Source organism: Fusarium poae, chromosome 2 (assembly GCF_019609905.1).
Source record: "Fusarium poae strain DAOMC 252244 chromosome 2, whole genome shotgun sequence".
Taxonomy (NCBI): Eukaryota; Fungi; Ascomycota; class Sordariomycetes; order Hypocreales; family Nectriaceae; genus Fusarium; species Fusarium poae.
The window spans coordinates 7,008,065-7,026,306 of NC_058400.1; the positions used below are offsets into that span (position 1 = coordinate 7,008,065).

Below are 18,242 nucleotides of genomic sequence, written 5' to 3' on the forward strand. Positions count from 1 at the left end.
CGCCACTGGCGATGGCGCACGTCAATGGCCAGCCGTTCACTAAAAAAGAGCCGAGTCTAACTAGTGCCAGGGGCACGCCACCCATTCATTCCTTCTACCAAGCCTCTAAGGCCTGTAAGCAATAAAATGAGTTTATCGTCGATTGGAGGAACAACATCAATCTGGATGTAGTGGTTGCGGTCAGATATCCAGACTTATACCTTTGAATCGACAGAGTTCAAGACTATCGGGATGGAAATAACCCCCATTCCCAATGGTTCGGACGCTATCCATGTCGCGATCGTATCATGAATGTGTGCGTTACATTGGGGGAGTATTGACAGCCAGGGGTCTTGTACTGTACTGTCTGTTTTACTCTTGGCTGTTGAGCTAACTTCATTCTGAACAACGTGCAGATTGCGAAGTCGGCGTAAAAAGATAGCGGTTTCGAGCGCGGAAAAGGTTGTTGTGCGCCGAGTCTTGGCCTGTTGAAGAAGTCGCATAGGATGTGGCGTCAAGGATTAATTACGAGAAGTGGTGTCATGTAGGTAATATGGAGTATCTATTATTTTGTTTGATGTTGTGAGAGATAATAATGTGTTTAATAAAGGAGAGGGGGATAACGCTGATTGACTGTGGATTGCTATAATTTGACCGATAAGACACAAAAAGATGGGCCAATAATGGAGGTCATCACCTGGACAAGATTGTCCTTGCACAAGATTGGGTCCCTTTTGACCAATAGTCAACAAACATGCTGCCTCTGTTGGTTGATCTTGCACTGAAAGGATTTCTACAGTGGCTGGCTCGCACGTGGAAACAGCCCCTAATCACAAGCTCAAGATCCAGTCCCGTCGCTAGTCCGAGGGAAGGATTCTGTAACAATAGCAATGCATTTTTCACATGTCGTCTACGCAAGCTCTCGTATCAAGTCTCGCTTGACATGTCAAGTCTGGGGAAATAAACATTGTCTAAACGAATTCCTATGTGTCGTGCACTCTGGGGAAAGAAATATCGCCTTGTAAGGCCAACCAAAGAAAGTCTTTGTCGTTACATAAAGGAGACGTAACAGTTTGACATTGGGACTTTGGTGACAGCGCTGACTGACTTTTTCACCGGTCCATCTCCCACTTTCCGTCCCATTGGCGCATCAATCGATATCCATCCCTGCTGCACCAGAACTTTCAGGGGATCCTTGGTAGGCTACAGTCAGCCATTCCTTGGGTCTTTCCACCCTTCTAAATTAACTAGCTGATGTTCTCTTCCTGCCTGAATTAATCTAGACTCGAATTTAATTAACTTTGATCCTTCTTCTAGACCATCAAAACAGCCACATTCCACCAAGAAATGTGGACTGCCACGTTTCTGGGCTATTCTATAAACACTAGACTCAATCAAGTCATATTCCAACTCAGATTTATGTCGCATTCGACTCTTCAATTCCGCTCTCTATTATTATAAATCATTCGTGTATCAGCTGAATTCTAAAGTTTCACTATCCATAAAATAGTATCCAATTCGCCGTCTCCACGTTAAACAATTCCGCGTTCACATATTGACTCTCCTTGTCGACGTTGTGTCCGGGTACCATTCCACTGGGTCCCGGGTCTAGCGTCGGCGGTTCGGCCATTAAATTCCCTGAAGTGGTAGATCCTCCGGATTGGCGTCTTCTTAGATCTTCTGAACAAGACAGGCTTGCGAATCATTATTCCACTATCGATTACTAGCGACGCCGACAACGGACAGCATTTCTTTATCAGACTATCGGCGGAAACTATGTGTTGGCCGGAAATAGCACCATATCCGTCAGTTGGCCCGGACTCGACAATGGAGTGTAGGGTACCTAGTAGCCGATGGCGCAATTGGCCAAGGTGAGAATGGGCTATCGAACATGCCTAGGGAGCAACGGGGAAATTCTAGGTGCTGAACATTACCCGATAGAGGTAGGTATATGAGAGTGGCATGCTTAGACCTTGAGAATCCTTCAAAGGGATACAAAAATATAAAGAACAAAAAACATACAACAGTGAGGATTCCCCAGTCGTCACCGACCTGAGTACTAATTCACCGCTTCTTGGCTTGACTATGGGAGAGCGGACGGGATCCCGTATTTTCCAAGAGCTATGGTCGTATGTGAAAGAACGACAAGATGTTGGAGTTTATAGAGCAAGCGGTTGGAGTTGTTGCGGTAGCTGCAATTCCAGATATGGCATGATATCGATCTCGGACCAACCAGAGGGGAATCTTTACAATTTATTATTCCCCACTCCATCATGGAGATGAGATGAATTTAAAAACTTATATTGAACAGCAGGACAACAGCAATCGGGTTCATAACTTGTTAGCCCTGATGAAAACCTTCTTTTACATTGCCTCAATGTTGAAGTATAAGACCGTGAGGAAAACACCATCGTGCAAAACCTCGCGTACAGGTACAGTGTTTTATAGTGCACTCTGAAGAACAGTTTGGACAATTCGAGCAATAGCCAAACATTTCTCCTCTTCAAACTTTCTCCCAACAACCTGAATACCTACAGGAGCTTTGTCGTAAAGAGCCGGATCATCTACAATAGTCAGCCAAATCACTTGGTCGACATACAAGGTAACCGAAAAGCTTGCATCGTAGAGTGTGACTTACAGGCTTTCCAATCCTTGGTGTCCAAGTCACCCAAGGGCTTGTATGCATCATCAAAAATATCAATGCTCGCATCAGCTCGTATGGTGGGGATGACAACAACCGAATAGTTCGTAATATTCATCGCGTCGGTATATGCTATGACAACGTTCAGCATCGACGTAGCATGTGGCCGGGACAGGGATACTCACCTCCATGATAGAACTTTCCTGGTATAACAGCTGCATGTGGTGCAACTGGCATCAAAACAGCATCAACAACTTGGCCTAGGTACGTCAGTCTCCCACTCAATACTATGAATGTTGGTATCTTACCGTCTTGACTTTCGGTCGAGTTCCAGTAATCAGAGTACTCTCGCTCATACTCAAGGCCTTGTAAGGTCAGATCCTGATACTTGAGTAGCTCCGTGGGACATTTGAGCTTGAAGCCGTCTTCAAGGTCTGGTATCAGAGGTTCACCCGATCGATTTAGGTGACCGTGTACATCGTGTGCTCCATCGGCACCAAAGAAGCCGCCCTGTAAAGCAACAAGAGTCAGTCCGGGCATGTCGATCGTTGAAGAAGGGACCGACTTACGATTAAGGTTGTGGCTCTTTCTTGCGATGGCGGTTCCCAGTCTACTACCTGCCTCATGTCAGCAAAAGCACGTACCAGCTCGAGGGCTGTCAATTACCTTATGTCCGGCCTTTTTTAAAGCCGCTACCACAACCCGAAGTCCACGAAGAACAGGAGGATGCGGCCCAACCATCCCATCAGACCAAAGAACACCCATTTTCAATGGCTTCTCGCCTGACTTGGCATTGCCCTTGATATCGGCTCTCGATAGATAGGAATCCATCATTTCTTGTCTGAAAGGGATCGGTAAGACTGCTGGATCCCGAAGCCACGGCTCTACACCAAGAACAGACTTAAACACGACCTCGAGTGCATCAATGGAAGTACCCATGAAGCCAAGCGAGGACCGATACGTGTCCTGTCCTGGATTAGTGTTCGCAGCACCGCGATAAGAAAGTCGATTTGAAGTCGGCTTGATAGAATAGATGCCACAAAACCCAGTTGGTATACGTAGTGATCCACCAATATCTGTGCCAACTCCAACAGAGCTTCCTCCCAAAGCCATCAACGCAGCCTCTCCTCCCGACGACCCTCCGCAAGACAGATTCTGGTTATTAGGATTCAAGGTCTGACCGATGATATTATTCTTGGTCTCGCCGAACAGTAGTGTTTGGGGTAGACTTGTCTTGCAGTATAGCACCGCTCCCAGGGACAGCAACTCGGTAACGATCTGGCTCTCGACCTTGTGAGTTTTATCCGGGTCTGATACACCGAGGTTACCACCAATCCAGCCAACGTATCCCATGGTTGTATCCACACCCTTGACGTGGAATTGGTCTTTGAGACTGATGGGAAGCCCGTGAAGTGGCCCAACTGGCTTGTTATGCTTGGCGAAGTAGTCGTCCAAATACTTGGCGCGCTCCAATGCTTGGTCAAAGAAGACTTCATGAAGACAGTTGTTCTAGATCTACAAGTAAGTAAGGATAACCCTCAGAAGACCGAGAGAACTCACAATCTGATGTGCCACGGCAGCCCTTTTGCAAAAGGCTGTTGTGACTTCAACCGCCGATAGCTTCTTTTCTTCCAAAGCCTGCAAAATGGGCACACTTGCCATCGAGGTAATGAAGATATCATTTTCGTCCAGAAACTGTTGTATGAAAGGGCCAGTGATGTCGCGCTGTTGGCGGGCGCGTTCGAGGTCCTTTGGGGACAATCTCCATTCCGGATGGATCTTGTCCAGCGTCTCAGCGCGCTTCGCAGCGGCACGGCTTTCCCAAGAACCCTTTCCCATTGTTAGAAATCGACAGACTTTGGACTTGAGACTGTTTGTGATGATACGCATTTATGGATAACATAAATCTGATGTGTCGATGCAAAGGCCTGCGACAAATGAAGAGGCTGTAAATGCATGACGATGACATGTGTTATTTTGTGAAACTTGTCTCATGTGACCTGGGAGATGCTTGGCAGTTAAGTAAAAATCATTCATTCTTAATTAGCCTATGCACGCAAAGTTCTTTACATCTAGGGGATAATTCGGGTTGAAGATCCCAAATCACTCGTTGATGTATGTATTGAAAGTCGATCTCGATCTTTGCGCTAAATCTAGATTCTATCATAGCGATGTGCTCGACCAATCAACCCTTTTCTGTTCGAGATACAGAACCCAATTATCACTTTATTCAGCCTCGATGCCAGCAAGTACCTCATTAATGTTCTGAGTGATAGCCCCGACAGGATCCGCAGCGTCCATATCAGCCTGAATCCTCTTCGCCCCGTCTGTATACTTGGCGTCCGACAGTAGCTTATCAACCCCCTCCCGAAGAGCTTCACTTGTTGGTTTTCCTGTTCGTAGGTTGATAGTGACACCAGCCCATTCAATGATAGCGCACATCTCTGGCTTATCCTCGCTGTCGCCTGCCACGACAAGGGGAGTTCCATGTGCAAGACTGGCACGAACTCCCCCGTACCCACCATTGCCGACGAACACAGATGCAAGAGGCAGAATATCGTCGAAAGGAATGTAGTCCACAACGCGAGCATTCTCGGGGATGGTGATGCTGGAATTGAGTACTGCTCCGCGCTGACCGAGAGCAACAATCACGAGAGTGTTGGGTCTATCTTTGAGTGCCTCTAGCGCAGGAATCACAATGTCGTTGTAGTCCATGCGGACGGTACCTTGACAAACAAAAATAATGTCTTTGCCAGACGAATTGTTTACCACTTCCTCCCACCAAGCCGGCTTCTCTCCCTCGGCATCTTGTGGTAGTTTGGGCATACCTCCAGCAAAACGAACACTCTTTGGTGCGTCGCTTCTGGGGTACATCATCGAAGCAGAGCACATTTGTAGAAAACGATGAGGCCAAACATACGGTGCATCATTGAAGAAAGTCTCATCTGGTTCGCATCCAGCGTCTTTCAAGATGTCGTTAAAGATCTTTTGGGCGTTTGTGAACAATCCCTTGAGACCTTGTAGCATCATGCCGTATTGGGCTGTTTGCTCTGGAGATGTTGGTGGTGGCAGGCCCATGCCAAACGGTGCCGTGTCGACACTGGTGAGCGAAATGGGGTTAATACCAATCCCGATGATGCCATCAGCTTTCACTCCATTTGCACCTCTCAATAGAGGAAGTGATCCCATGAATGCGGATTCATTGAGGACTATGACTGATCTGCCAGGGTTCTCCTCTCTAACCTTGGCGATTGCCTTTTGGACAGCTGCGAGTTGGTCAGGAATAACTTTGATGAAACTCTGCTCGACAGTCCACGCAAATTGTTCGGGTCCGGGCGGCATGTTTGCTCTCTCGGGCCATTTGGCCTCACGGTCTTCGTCAACATAATCTCCGTAGCCTTGAATGGCAACATAGCTGCATCCGACATCCTCGAACCTTTGACGATAGCCAGTAGCAGAGACTGCAGTTATTTGGTAGCCATCTAGAATAAGCGCCTAATATCGTCTTAGATACGCGGGGAATAAAGAATTGGTGGTCACTTACTTTCGCAATGGTGGTGATAGGATTGACGTGGCCTGCACCTGGGGTACAGGTCAAAACAATGAGAGGCTTTGTTTGATCCGACATATCGAAGAGCTAGACAATGGCAAACACAATAATTTGATTGATAGCGTCGACGATTGAAAGGTGGTTAATTTGCAGAAGACTGTGAAGTGCAATGCGACACTACCTGATACGAACATGTGAACAACGAAACAGAGAGTACACAAACCTAGGGTCTCAAACAGATTTTTAGTGGTCTACAAGGGTCCTGAGAGTGAGATTTTGGGGCGGAGGACCTTCGAACAAGGGTCTATCTCACTAGCATGCATCTTACCGGTAGGATTGTGTTCCCTGTCATCCAGCGCCTTTTTCTCCGTTGGGGCACTATTTGGACCCCTGGAAGAATAACTCAGTTGATTGACCCTTTTTTCTCCCTTCTCTTGCGACTCAGTGTAGTGTAGACCCAACTCCACAGCAGTCCTAGTTGCAATTGAGATTCCCCATACCATCGTCGCAAGGGCACCTGTTCATCACAACAACCTGTCAAGATGAGTCTCTCAAAGCCTTCGGGCCCAAAAGGCCGTAAATACTGGCTCGACAACCTCCGCGCCGTTATGACAACAATTGTCATCATCAATCATACAGGCGCAGCGTATGGCGGTGGCGGCAAAGAGTCCCATCCAGGAAGTTTCGCCAAAACATCACCAATTCTACTCCCATATGTCGCTTTTCACTACGCGTACGGCCTTGGTCAATTCTTTTGGCTTTCGGGAAATTTGACAGGCAAATCGCTCGCCAAAGGCTCATGGCAGGAGTTTGTCAAGAGTAAATTATTGAGACTGGGCCTGCCAGCGGTGTTTTACTCTATTTTTCTGGAGCCATTGAAGGGGATCGCTGCAAAGCCTGGAAACCTGAGGGAGAACCTCAAAGACTATTTGAAAGCTGTCAAGGAGTTTCAAGGATGGAAGACTCCCGGTGCCGGGACGGTGTGGTACACCATGACATTGCTCGTCTTCGACCTTTGTGCTCTCCTTCTCACGCGATGTCTTCGTCTTCTCAAGAGGGGAGGCATCAAATCTCCAGAGTTTCTGAGTCTGGCCAAGATCTATGGAGTCATGTGTCGGTGGGGATGGTTGGCGATTGCTGGGACAAGATTCCTGGTCGCCACCAAATATCCTCTAGGCTCCCATCTTCCCGTCATTAACGTCCAGCATTATTATCTTCCTCAACACATTTATGGTTACGCACTGGGCTATATGGCTTCTGTTCTCGGCAAGTCGCGTATGGCAAGCTTGTACGAGAAGCAGTCCGGCCCCCTTGGCAAGCTTTCCATGGCCAAAGCTAGTGCTATATCGCTGGCCGCTATACCTATTGTTATGCTGCCAAGCTTTCTTCGGGCTAGAAAATCTGCAAAGAAAGATGGAGATAATAACAAGGACGAAGAAGCAGATAAGGGTGGGATGAAGCTGGATGGGTGGACCGCAGATGCTGCACTCTTTGCCCTGTGGAACGAGTTCACCTTCGCAACCGTTGGTCCTGCTTTCATGTCCCTCTGGGAGCACAACTACAACAAGCCCGGAACGCAGAGGCTTTGGTCTCCTCGGTATGCCTACGCAGCCTATTTGCTCCACTCGCCAATCTCATGGTTTGTGGGAAGAGGTTTACATACCGCCATGTGTAGAGGAGAGGAGAGGCCTGCTTGGATGGACTCAGAAACGTGGCAGAACATTGGACCTATTATCATGACTGCAACTGCAGGATACATTGAGGTTGCTGCATCCTTTGGAGCTGGCATGCTCTTGATTGACCATGTACCTGGCGCTGGATCAATTCTGTAAAGGACTTATCGACTACCTGTAGCTTGCATTTCTTTCTCAGTCTTACGCACTATCAAGGCTTCATATAATAATAGCATTTCATATGTTCGTAGAAAAAACTGTTTCGCAAATCAAAGTCTGCTCTATCTTGTGTATCTTTATGTGATGGCTACTTAGAGGCCCAAAAGGTCTACAGCGTTGTTCACATACACATCATCCCGCTCACTTTTGTCAAATAGCTCCTCAAATCCCTTTTCCATAACATCCGCCAAACTCACAACAAGCCTTTCAGGAGTGAAAGGGTAGTCAGTTCCGTAAACCAACCTTTTTTCTCCACCTTCACCTAGGATTCTTAACAATCCATGGATTGCATTCGGTAGAGGAAACCCAGCCAAGTCAAAGTAGAACCTCTCTCGAAGCAACTTTTGGAACTCGGCGGTCTGGCTATCGGCTCCCGAAATTAGTGTGGCAAAAGCACCGATGCGATCAAGCATGGAAGGAAGGGCGCAACCGCAGTGAGACATGATGAACGTAATGTCTGGGTATTTTGCCACTGTTCCAGAGAGTAATAGGTTGGCAATGGCACGAGTTTCGTCAAACATGAATTCCATCATGGGTCGAGGGAACTTCTCTAGAGGCTTAACGGCTTGAACTTGCCCAGCGGAAGCAAGAATGTTGCATGTTGTAGGGTGAATGAACAGTACAGTCTTGCGAGCATTGAGATGCGCAAATACAAGATCAAGCTCGACATCGCCGAGATAAACACCATTGGCATTTGACAGGACCGCAAAGCCTGATGCTCCAAGATGGTCTAGAGCATAGTCGATTTCAGCTATCGAATCATTGATGGATGGCAAAGGCAGTGAAGCAAAGAAGCTAAAGTACGATGGATGTTCTTTGCATATGGCCGAAAGCTCCTCATTGATCTGACGAGTCAGACGTGCGGCATTCTCATCGTTTTGTGGCGTCAAGTGCGTTCCTGGAGAAGTGATGCTCAAGACTGATCTGCTAATATTGAGCTTCTTCATGAGAGCGATATGCTGCTCAGGGGTCCATTGCTAAAACAATAGCTAATTAGCAACCACTCAATATTCATTGCACCACACAGACATTGATCCATACAGGTAGAGCGGGCATGCCATCTGGCTTCTCATGACCATTATCGATAGCGTACTGACGATAGCTTGGAGCCACAGCGTGGCAGTGAAGGTCAATTCGTTCATGCATTGTGATAATCGGAGTGCAGGGATCGTTTGAGAGGCAGTAGAAACTCCGAAAGGTTTGTGGCGAAAAGACTTAATGAGTTGTATTTCGCTTTTCTGCAACTATCCGTACCAATCATTCTCCCACGAGAACGCATATCACTTGCGTTACAGCCACCTGAAAACTATAAGCGCTAGGCATCTCGAACCCGATCACATCCGGATACCACATCAATGCGTGTTGTAGATAACGGATTCACATCTAAAACCCCCGTATAACACGAGCGGTGAGTCTTCACCTTCTTATTGAGGGTCCAAATGCGGCATACGCTGGCGTTACGGTAGGGCCGAAGGATCACTCAACGGTCTAAATACATAAGCAGGGATTCAACGACTAACCCTTTCGAGAGAGCACATATGCACGCATATGTGTCTTGCTCGGTCCCGACTTATTATCCGTCAGAGTGCTGTCATCGGACATTACTGAGGCCAATGCATCAGAGAGGCGCAGCTGTAATCTCGGCATGTGGGATGCAATGGCCCGATCGGCCAATCTGTTTCGAACGGATACCAAGATCCAGATTTAGATGCCCAGTCAGTGCTGGATCATGACTGAGGTGTAGTATCATTGCAAAAATTAGGCAGAAAGGGGCTTTACGTAGGACGAGTCTCGTATGTCTAGTTTTGATGATTAAGGACAAACGGTAGAGCAGTGTTTGAGAGTTACGCCTCTAAAGTAACAAGGTAGTTAATTCTTGTGGGTCGTAATCATCTTTTTGCCAAATCCTTGTGACTGCACACTGAAAGTGAGTTATTCAGGGTAGATAACCAACAAAAACGGTTGTTGTAAACATATTTATCATCGCAGCGGAAATAAGTCTTAGTGAGGTTAATGAGACAAGATCAATTTCTACTTTCATAGTTATGAAGAGTATATGCCACTAACAAGAACTACGTATTCGTGTATCTGAGTCCACCGAAATGCCTCCTGATCGTTGTTACCTCCCTAAGTAGCAGCATAGTATAGAGCATGGAATGCTGAATTGCCGTCCTCTAAGAGAGCACTCGGTGCTCCCATCTCGCAAATTCTCCCGCGATCTAACACAATAACCTTGTCAAAATCGAGCAATGAATGCAAACGATGCGCAATCATGATGATAGTTTGACCCGGGAATCCGCTTTTGATGACTTCCTGCACTATCGCATCCGTGATGGGATCGATACTACGGACACATCAGTAAATATTATGTATTCCCAACATATCGCAACTTACTGTCCTGTGGGTTCATCAAGTACCAATATACTGCTTTTTCGCAAAAGACTCCTTGCCAGGCAGAATAATTGCTTCTCGCCGTGCGAAAACGAGTCGCTGGTCACGGGTCCATCGAGCCCTCCTAAAGATATGACTTTCCTGAGAAGGTTGACCTTTTCCAAAGCCAGAGTCATGGCATCGTCGGAATATATATCATTCCAAGGATTTAAGTTCTCCCGTATGGTATCGTCAAAAAGGAATGGATCTTGGGTAACGTAGTTGAGCCTTGAGCGTACGTCTTCAGGGTGAAGTGTCGAGGTGTCTGTATCATCGATAAATATCCGACCCTGGTAACATGGTAGTATCTGCAAGAGGGTAGCCATAAGAGTACTCTTTCCACTACCATCTATTAGTCAACTACACAAATCATGACATAGGTGTTTCCCTACCTGCCTGTCCTGCCGCATATACCAATTTTCTCACCAGCTCTTATGGTCAATGTGATACTGTCCAAGGCTAGGTTAGGCGTTTCCTGCTTGCCAGTACTGGTATTGTTAGTGGACCAGATTTGTGAGGGGTACCAGAGTTGACTCACTCATATGTGGCGCTGACGTTCTCAAAGGTAATACGGCCAGATAAAGGCCAATTCTCGGGCAAAGCTACGGACCCCCTACCGCGCTCTGCCTCTCGTGGTGCCTCCTTGGTGAACCTGTAGATTCGAGAGACAGCGCCAAGTGATGTTTCCATCTCTGTCCATTGCATGACGAGATCACTAAGACTTCTCGCCAAGGTCGTGACATGAACGACAGCCAGTCCGACCAATCCGGGACTCACTTGGGTTTTGAGGGATATAGCAACACCAATTACTACCAGCTCCATACCCGTAGCGATGAGGGCAACAACAAGAATCAGCCATCTTTGAACGCAAAAAAGAAGATAATAGGGCTTCTGTGACGCATCCAATAGTGCATAGCTCTTCTCAACGTAAGCAGAGACCCATCCGAAAGATTGAATTGTTGTGATTCCTTGTATGCTGTCAAGAAATAACGACACGATAGGTGCTTTCTGTTCGATCCTGATAGAAAGTTAGGAATAAAAAACAACCACCGGCTTAAAAGAAGTAACTGACTCGAGAAGCCGCAGTTGTCGAGAGGTACGTAAGTACAATTTCTGCAAAAAATAGAGAACAACAGCAAGAACAGGTGCGCCTATGGCTACGTATGGAACTGCTGAAATAGCCACACCAATACTGGCGAGACAAGCGAGAAGTGCTACATATGAATGTTTAGCGGCGGAATAAAATGAAGAAGCATAGACTCAGTGTTCACCCACCCATTAATGTCAGAAGAATATTGAAAGGTAGTTGCCAATCGCACAAACGGATGTCTTGGCTAAATCTGCAATGATATCAGAAGACGCGCATCTTGACTCTGAGCACTGGAATTACCTGTTTACGAGTGATCCCCTGTCTTCGGTGTTGGCGAGGATCGATATGGGAGCTCTAGAGTAGTCCTCAGTCAGCTAATCAAGAAGATATCACAGATATCGCGCGTCTTACCTCATAGTGGCCGTCAAAAGATCAGCATGCATAACATGAGACGCTTTAGTTGCCAGGCTAGTGAAGAAATATCTAAAAAAAAGATTAGCATGTCTTGTCAAGAATATTGCTCGATGAACCTACACAGGGGTAGCCAAAACTCCAAGTGTGATCAACACGGCCCAAGTGGCATATAGACCTAGCCAGAAACCAAGACCATGACTACCATCGGTATCATCGGCCCACCAGACAAGCCAAACACCGAATAAAGCATTGAGTACCACATATGCGCTAGTCCCGGCGACAAAGGCAAAGAAACCGAGCCACCCCATGGCTTTGAGATAGTACATGAATGACTTCCAATCTCCTTTCTTTCTTTGTAAATCATCAAGCTTAACTTGAAGTCGTGATTCATATTCCCCAAGACTTGTCTCCAGCTCTTGGGCCTGGGATGGGGTGTCTGAGGAGTAGGGCTGTGTCGGAACTGGGTCTTGATGCTCTGAGAGATATGAGTGCCGTTGTACAAGATCATCATAATTGCCTGAATCACTCATTTGGCCATTGCAGTCCATCAAGAAGACCTCGTCAGCCAGTCGGAGTATATGACAAGAATGTGTAACCAATATGGTTGAAATGCCATGCGACCGAAGAATCCCACCTGTACCAAAGATGCTCTTAATTATGGAAGACGTAGTCTGACCATCCAGAGCACTAGTCACGTCGTCAAGAATGATTCTTTTCTTCTTTGAGTACAGAGCTCGAGCAATGGCCTGCAGTAACTATTAGCACTTTCATTAGTATTATGCGCTGTATTGTAACTCACAACTCGTTGTTTCTGTCCACCACTCAACTTTGATCCTCCACTACCGACATCGGTCTCGTCTCCTTTAGGCATGCTGTCCAAGTCCACATGAAGTTCGCAAGTACGAATGACCGACTGATACCATTTCTCATCTAGTCCAGAATGCCCAATGATGTTGTCACGAAAGGTGCCCTGAAAGATCCAGGCTGTTTGGGAGCAGTAAGCGATGTCACTTTCCTCAGATGCCAGCAGTTCTCGCAACAATGTAGATTTTCCACAACCACTTGGACCAGTGATGGCGATGATCCCTTTGGGCATAAATTGAATTGCTGGAGTTGATATGAGGGGCGGATCTTCTTGGATAATCTCAGCAGGCTTTTTGAAGTGTTCTAATGCAATCGATGTTTCTGACTCCATGATGTGCTGCTGACTCGCGTTCATCGTGTTTATAGAGGAACTGTTTGCAGCAGACACCAAATCAGGGGAATGTTCGGTACTCTGAAGAAACTTCTGAATTCTTCCATAACACCCGATTGCCTGTGCACCCATTGGTATCGCGAGAAGAAGTTGCATGGCTGGTATAGAAACAAGATTGAGGATGGAGAAGCTGGTGACAGCCGTTGCTTCCGAGAAGTTCGGTTGATTGGTAACAAGTTTTGCAATAGAATATGCACCGAAGGTGATGAGAGGTGCTAATGCCTGAGGGGCATAGGCTGTGAGATAGTTAGCAATGTGACACGAAAGGATAGTCAAGAAGTAGCTTACCTGATGCTAGTGCAAGACAGTTGACTACTCTAAATCTCTGCGATATCTGTAGTTCATCCTTTCGTCTCTGATGCAATTTGTCTTCCATAATTTTGGAAAGACCAAGAAGTTTAACAGGATGCAAAGAGCTTAGGATGTGGCTTGTCAAGTCGATTCTTCTCTCGATAGCCTTGAACCAGGCACCTTGGTGACCAGGGATTCTTGATCCTACAACGGCAACAAGTGTAAAAGTGACTTGGGAGGTTAGCACAGGTCAAGTAACGATAAGATACTATTCAATACATACGAAGGATGACAATAATTGGAACACAGCACACTACGCCCAACTGCCGGTAGAGTAGATACGTCCCAATGATAATTTGCAGAAGATGGGCCCATGGCTCCAACAACCTCCATGAATCGTTTACGATAGTCTCGACATCGGCAGTAACAAGGGTGAAAGCAGTCATCCTTGTCAAGTTGTCTCCTTTCAGTTTCAGTAGCTTAGTGTAGATCATGGATACAAGTGCTCCTCGAGCCATGATCATCAGACGACTAGAATAGTGGAATCCCCATGGGATAACCAACTTTTGATCAAGGTGTCAGATCATATGTCAAATCCGGGTGAAGGAGAAACAGAGACTTACAGCGTTGGTAAGGGACACACAGAAGAATCCCCCAAGGAGGCCATAACCCACACTCATAGGGCTGTTGGTCGAGTCTAAGAACGTAACTAGTTGTTGAATAAGGAATGGCTGACATATATTGAGTCCAACTTGAACTAGATTGGCAAGTAGAACCATGCAAAGCTCTTTTGGGAAACTCGAAAGAACGTCTATCATGAGGGAAAGGGCTCCCATCGATACTCCTGCAAAGTGTTAGTGCCCATGAATGTTGTTCTTAGAATTTGACTGCGTCAAGTAGGTACTCACTTCTGTTCCATCTTGTGTCGACCTTGGCGGTAAGTTCCTGGGATGATAGCTTCTCGTTTATGGCTGGTAGATCTTCTGAAGATATCACACTCTTAAAGCCCATTGACAAAACTGGGAATAGCCAAGTAAAGAAGGCTCGAGACAAAAGACTGCTTCGAAGCTCCGAAGATGTCTTTGAATATTCGGGTAATAGATCACTACTTTTATGATGAGTTTCGGCAACCACGAGGAGTAACTTCAACACCACGAGAGTGATCAATACATTCCCGGCTACATTACTACTCGGTATGAGAGACTGTGTTCTTGCTCTGGCGGCATCGAGTATGGCTGTTACTAATAAGAAGGCTGATATGAGGAACGATGGTCTGACTGTATGGCGATGTTCCTGATATGATAAGATACCAAATAGAATGCTCGCTGAAAGTTGGAAAGTTGCGGATGCTATAAGAATAGAGCCATGAGGTACTTCAATCGTAGAGAACAGAGCCAATAAGGTAGCCTGTAGAGCAGCAAGCACGGCAAAGCCAAACTGTTGATGTCTTTAGTTGAGCTCACGTGATATCAAGGACCAAAGGCTGAAGCGTTAACATACCAACTTGATCTTGAGCAACCACGAGTTGCGAGTTTTACAGCTTTTTGAGTGGAGAAAGTAGATCCTGTAAACAAGCAAGACAATGATCAAACATGATGGGCCAACGGAAAATATGCTTTCTTCAAATGTTACTATTCGCAGGTCAATCAGTGCTACAACTTCATGTGAGACATAGTGGGTTACTACCTGTAAAGTCGAACCCGCCCCGGCACTCTACGATTCCAGGGACAGTAGGGCCAAACGTACTGTCCCTACAGCGCTGAGAGTAGCTCTCCAGTGTCGACATGATATGGTAAGATTGTAAGTGCTACAGACAGACTCCAAGGTCCTGCTACACGTCTGCCTACCTCTAGGTGATGGTCGCTACGACGGTCACTCCTCGGATATTCACTCGACCGAGTTTGGTCAACGGCCCCGATGGTCAGCCTACATATCCAGCAGGGGGACGAACAGTTTGACGCAGATGACGGACACGCCGAGGCAAAGTGATGCATGATGCTACGGGTTTCACATGTGGTGAGAAAACACGTAAAGATAACGCTAAGAGCATCAGTCCCTTGTTAACCAATACAAGAGCATCGCCACAATCTCATACCAGGCGAGGTGAGGAAGGTTACATCTTGAGTGAGACAGGACGAGACTAGCGATATTGTACGCGTGTTTTGATCAATCACGCCATGCCATTTCTATGGCGAGCTATTTCGGTGGACACATAGTGGATGTCAATATCTCTTTATCGGGGTCCCAGATGAAGGGTTCAAGGGTGTTTGCTTAGCGGCATTTAACGTCGATCAGGGTTCAAATCCTTCCGGTGCCACATTCCTGAATCGACTTGGTTCGATCCACTTACAAAGGATGCTGGCCGTTGGGCCCCGAAACCATGTCTTGAATGTTGTAGGGTATACAACGATGCATGAAACACCAAAGCAACCACTAAGATGGTAGTGAAACCTTTCTATCTGCTGGCAAGCATTTAGGATGCGAATCCTGACCGGTGAGATCTAACTGTTTTCGCGAACTGTATCCGATTATGCGGACGGTCGACTTAGTAATCCACAAGGCGCGATGAAAATGTCACGACGGAATGTCTGGGTGCGACGGAGCAGATGACTGGCTAGAGATGATCGCGTTACCTTCATTATTGAGTGGCGTTGATCATTCCCATCCCTCTGCATCTTTTTTACTCATACAAGCCATAATGCGTCTTCACGGCGTGATAGGCCTTCCAAGTGTTGGCCACGCATGTATTATCCTTGGTCTTGCGTTTGGTGTTGTCCTGGTACGATACTATCTCGTTAGTCGTCGACCCAAAGACTTTCCACCAGGTCCCCCAACAGTACCGTTCCTGGGTAATATTACACAAGTTCCTACATCAAAGGCCTTTCTCAAGTATGTAGACAATGAATACAGCATCACCAAATCTGTAGTAACATATGCTTAGGTTCCATGACATGCAAGCCGAATATGGCTCTATCATTGGTCTGAAAATCGGTTCACAAAACTTTGTCGTATTGAATAGCTACAAGCATGTTAAAGCGTAAGTGACCCAACAGCTGTACTCGAAGCTATTGACTAAAGTAGTATGCAAGACTCTATGATGAACGAGGTGCCATCTATTCCAGTCGTGCAAACACCTACCTCGCAAATGAGATTGTCTGCCCCAATGAGATACACATCCTTTTGATGCAATACGGCAAAGAATGGCGGAAACAACGAAAGATTCTACAGTCACTTCTCAGTGTCTCTGTGGTGGATCGGTTGCTCCCTCTTCAAGAAGCTGAAACCACACAAACCATTTATCAGCTTCTCCAAGATCCTGAAGGCTACTATGACCACGTTCGCCGGTATACGACAGCAGTAATTCTGGCCTCAGTCTATGGTCAACGCGGCTCTTCATTCAATCATCCCAATGTTCAAGCTCTCTATCAGGCCCAGGACCAGTTTACTGCTCTTTTGGAACAGGGCGCTAGTCCACCAGTCGATGCATTCCCATTCTTGAGGGCTGTTCCCGAGTTTCTAGCAACTTGGAAAACAAGAGGTCGGTCAGTTCGTGCAGAACAGAAAGAATTGTATCTTAGGCTTGTGCACGAAACTCGAGATAGACTGAGGCGTGGCAAAGGAGGAGACTGTTTCTTGAAGTCGATGTTAGATGATCAAGAAAAGAATGAGATGGATGATGAGCATGTGGCTTACCTTGCAGGAAATCTGGTATGGATCCCCAATAACAAAGTATCCCAGACACTTCTACTAACTGCAGACAGATGGAAGCTGGCTCAGACACTACTGCATCAACTCTTCTGTCATTCCTTCTAGCCATGATCAAGTACCCAGATGAGTTTAAGAAGGCACAGCAAGAAGTTGATGAAGTATGTGGATCAACGAGATCTCCGACGGCTGAGGATATTGACCGCCTTCCTTTCATTAAAGCTTGCATGTACGAGGTATGCAAAGTCAATCCAGTTCCGTTCATGTTCGTACCTTCTGACATTTGTTCAAGACCCTCAGATGGCGTCCAGTTGCACCCGGTGGTGTTCCGCACGCTCTTACTAGGGATGACACATACGAGGGCTACTTTCTCCCCAAGGGAACAATCGTCCTCGCCAACACGTGGGCAATCCATAACGACGAGGCCGAGTATGACAAGCCTCATGAATTCATGCCTGATCGCTTTTTGAACAACGAATATGGAACTAGGTATACCATTCATGAAGATATCGCTTCTCATCGTCGAACCACATATGCTTTTGGTGCAGGTAGAAGGGTCTGCCCAGGACAGCGATTGGCAAAGAACTCCATGGTACGTTGTCTCGGCCATTACATGATCTGTACAACAAAAAGCTAACATTCGTCTTCATAGATGTTGAATATGGCGAAAATAGCTTGGGCTTTCAATCTTGCATCTGGTTCTGGTGCCGTGAATGATGATATAGACTCGGCCTACCATGATGGCTTTCTCATCGCACCCAAGAAATTCCCCATCAAGATCACACCCCGAACTGAGAGTCACAAGGAGGTAATCATGAACGAATATGATTCCATACAATCGTTCTGGGACAAGTATGATAACTGAAACAGTTGGATACCAATTCGGTAGCTTATTATTCATCACGGTCTTCGATAGATATTTATCTATATTGTCTGCAAATTGGACTATCCCTATTATGATCACTCGTTGCATTGGACAGTCGCACACTAAAGCG

General features: G+C 46.5%; 6 protein-coding genes across 6 annotated transcripts; 2 read left to right on the plus strand and 4 right to left on the minus strand.

Moving 5' to 3' along the window:
• Positions 1-2,421: 2,421 nt before the first annotated feature.
• Positions 2,422-4,510, minus strand: FPOAC1_006387 (uncharacterized protein; the record flags this gene model as incomplete). The annotated part of the gene is made up of 7 exons (XM_044850871.1): positions 2,422-2,543; positions 2,618-2,752; positions 2,806-2,880; positions 2,929-3,130; positions 3,190-3,237; positions 3,287-4,129; positions 4,181-4,510. The coding sequence occupies 7 exons, from the start codon at positions 4,508-4,510 to the stop codon at positions 2,422-2,424; spliced, it is 1,755 nt and encodes a 584-aa protein (XP_044709583.1).
• Positions 4,511-4,846: 336 nt separating this feature from the next.
• FPOAC1_006388 (uncharacterized protein) lies at positions 4,847-6,248 on the minus strand (the record flags this gene model as incomplete). The annotated part of the gene is made up of 2 exons (XM_044850872.1): positions 4,847-6,115; positions 6,165-6,248. The coding sequence occupies 2 exons, from the start codon at positions 6,246-6,248 to the stop codon at positions 4,847-4,849; spliced, it is 1,353 nt and encodes a 450-aa protein (XP_044709584.1).
• A 464-nt stretch (positions 6,249-6,712) lies between these two features.
• On the plus strand, positions 6,713-8,002 carry FPOAC1_006389 (uncharacterized protein; the record flags this gene model as incomplete). Its single annotated transcript, XM_044850873.1, has 1 exon — positions 6,713-8,002. One exon carries the CDS (start codon positions 6,713-6,715, stop codon positions 8,000-8,002), a length of 1,290 nt encoding a protein of 429 aa, XP_044709585.1.
• A 152-nt stretch (positions 8,003-8,154) lies between these two features.
• FPOAC1_006390 (uncharacterized protein) lies at positions 8,155-9,208 on the minus strand (the record flags this gene model as incomplete). The annotated part of the gene is made up of 2 exons (XM_044850874.1): positions 8,155-9,039; positions 9,092-9,208. The coding sequence occupies 2 exons, from the start codon at positions 9,206-9,208 to the stop codon at positions 8,155-8,157; spliced, it is 1,002 nt and encodes a 333-aa protein (XP_044709586.1).
• A 981-nt stretch (positions 9,209-10,189) lies between these two features.
• FPOAC1_006391 (uncharacterized protein) lies at positions 10,190-15,328 on the minus strand (the record flags this gene model as incomplete). Its single annotated transcript, XM_044850875.1, has 16 exons — positions 10,190-10,406; positions 10,457-10,834; positions 10,885-10,980; positions 11,031-11,510; positions 11,565-11,706; positions 11,768-11,832; positions 11,883-11,936; positions 11,994-12,065; positions 12,117-12,742; positions 12,796-13,487; positions 13,540-13,773; positions 13,826-14,105; positions 14,166-14,386; positions 14,451-14,979; positions 15,043-15,173; positions 15,229-15,328. The coding sequence occupies 16 exons, from the start codon at positions 15,326-15,328 to the stop codon at positions 10,190-10,192; spliced, it is 4,317 nt and encodes a 1,438-aa protein (XP_044709587.1).
• A 912-nt stretch (positions 15,329-16,240) lies between these two features.
• Positions 16,241-18,112, plus strand: FPOAC1_006392 (uncharacterized protein; the record flags this gene model as incomplete). Its single annotated transcript, XM_044850876.1, has 6 exons — positions 16,241-16,431; positions 16,484-16,579; positions 16,632-17,250; positions 17,304-17,483; positions 17,540-17,839; positions 17,900-18,112. 6 exons carry the CDS (start codon positions 16,241-16,243, stop codon positions 18,110-18,112), a joined length of 1,599 nt encoding a protein of 532 aa, XP_044709588.1.
• Between the last annotated feature and the right edge of the window lie 130 nt (positions 18,113-18,242).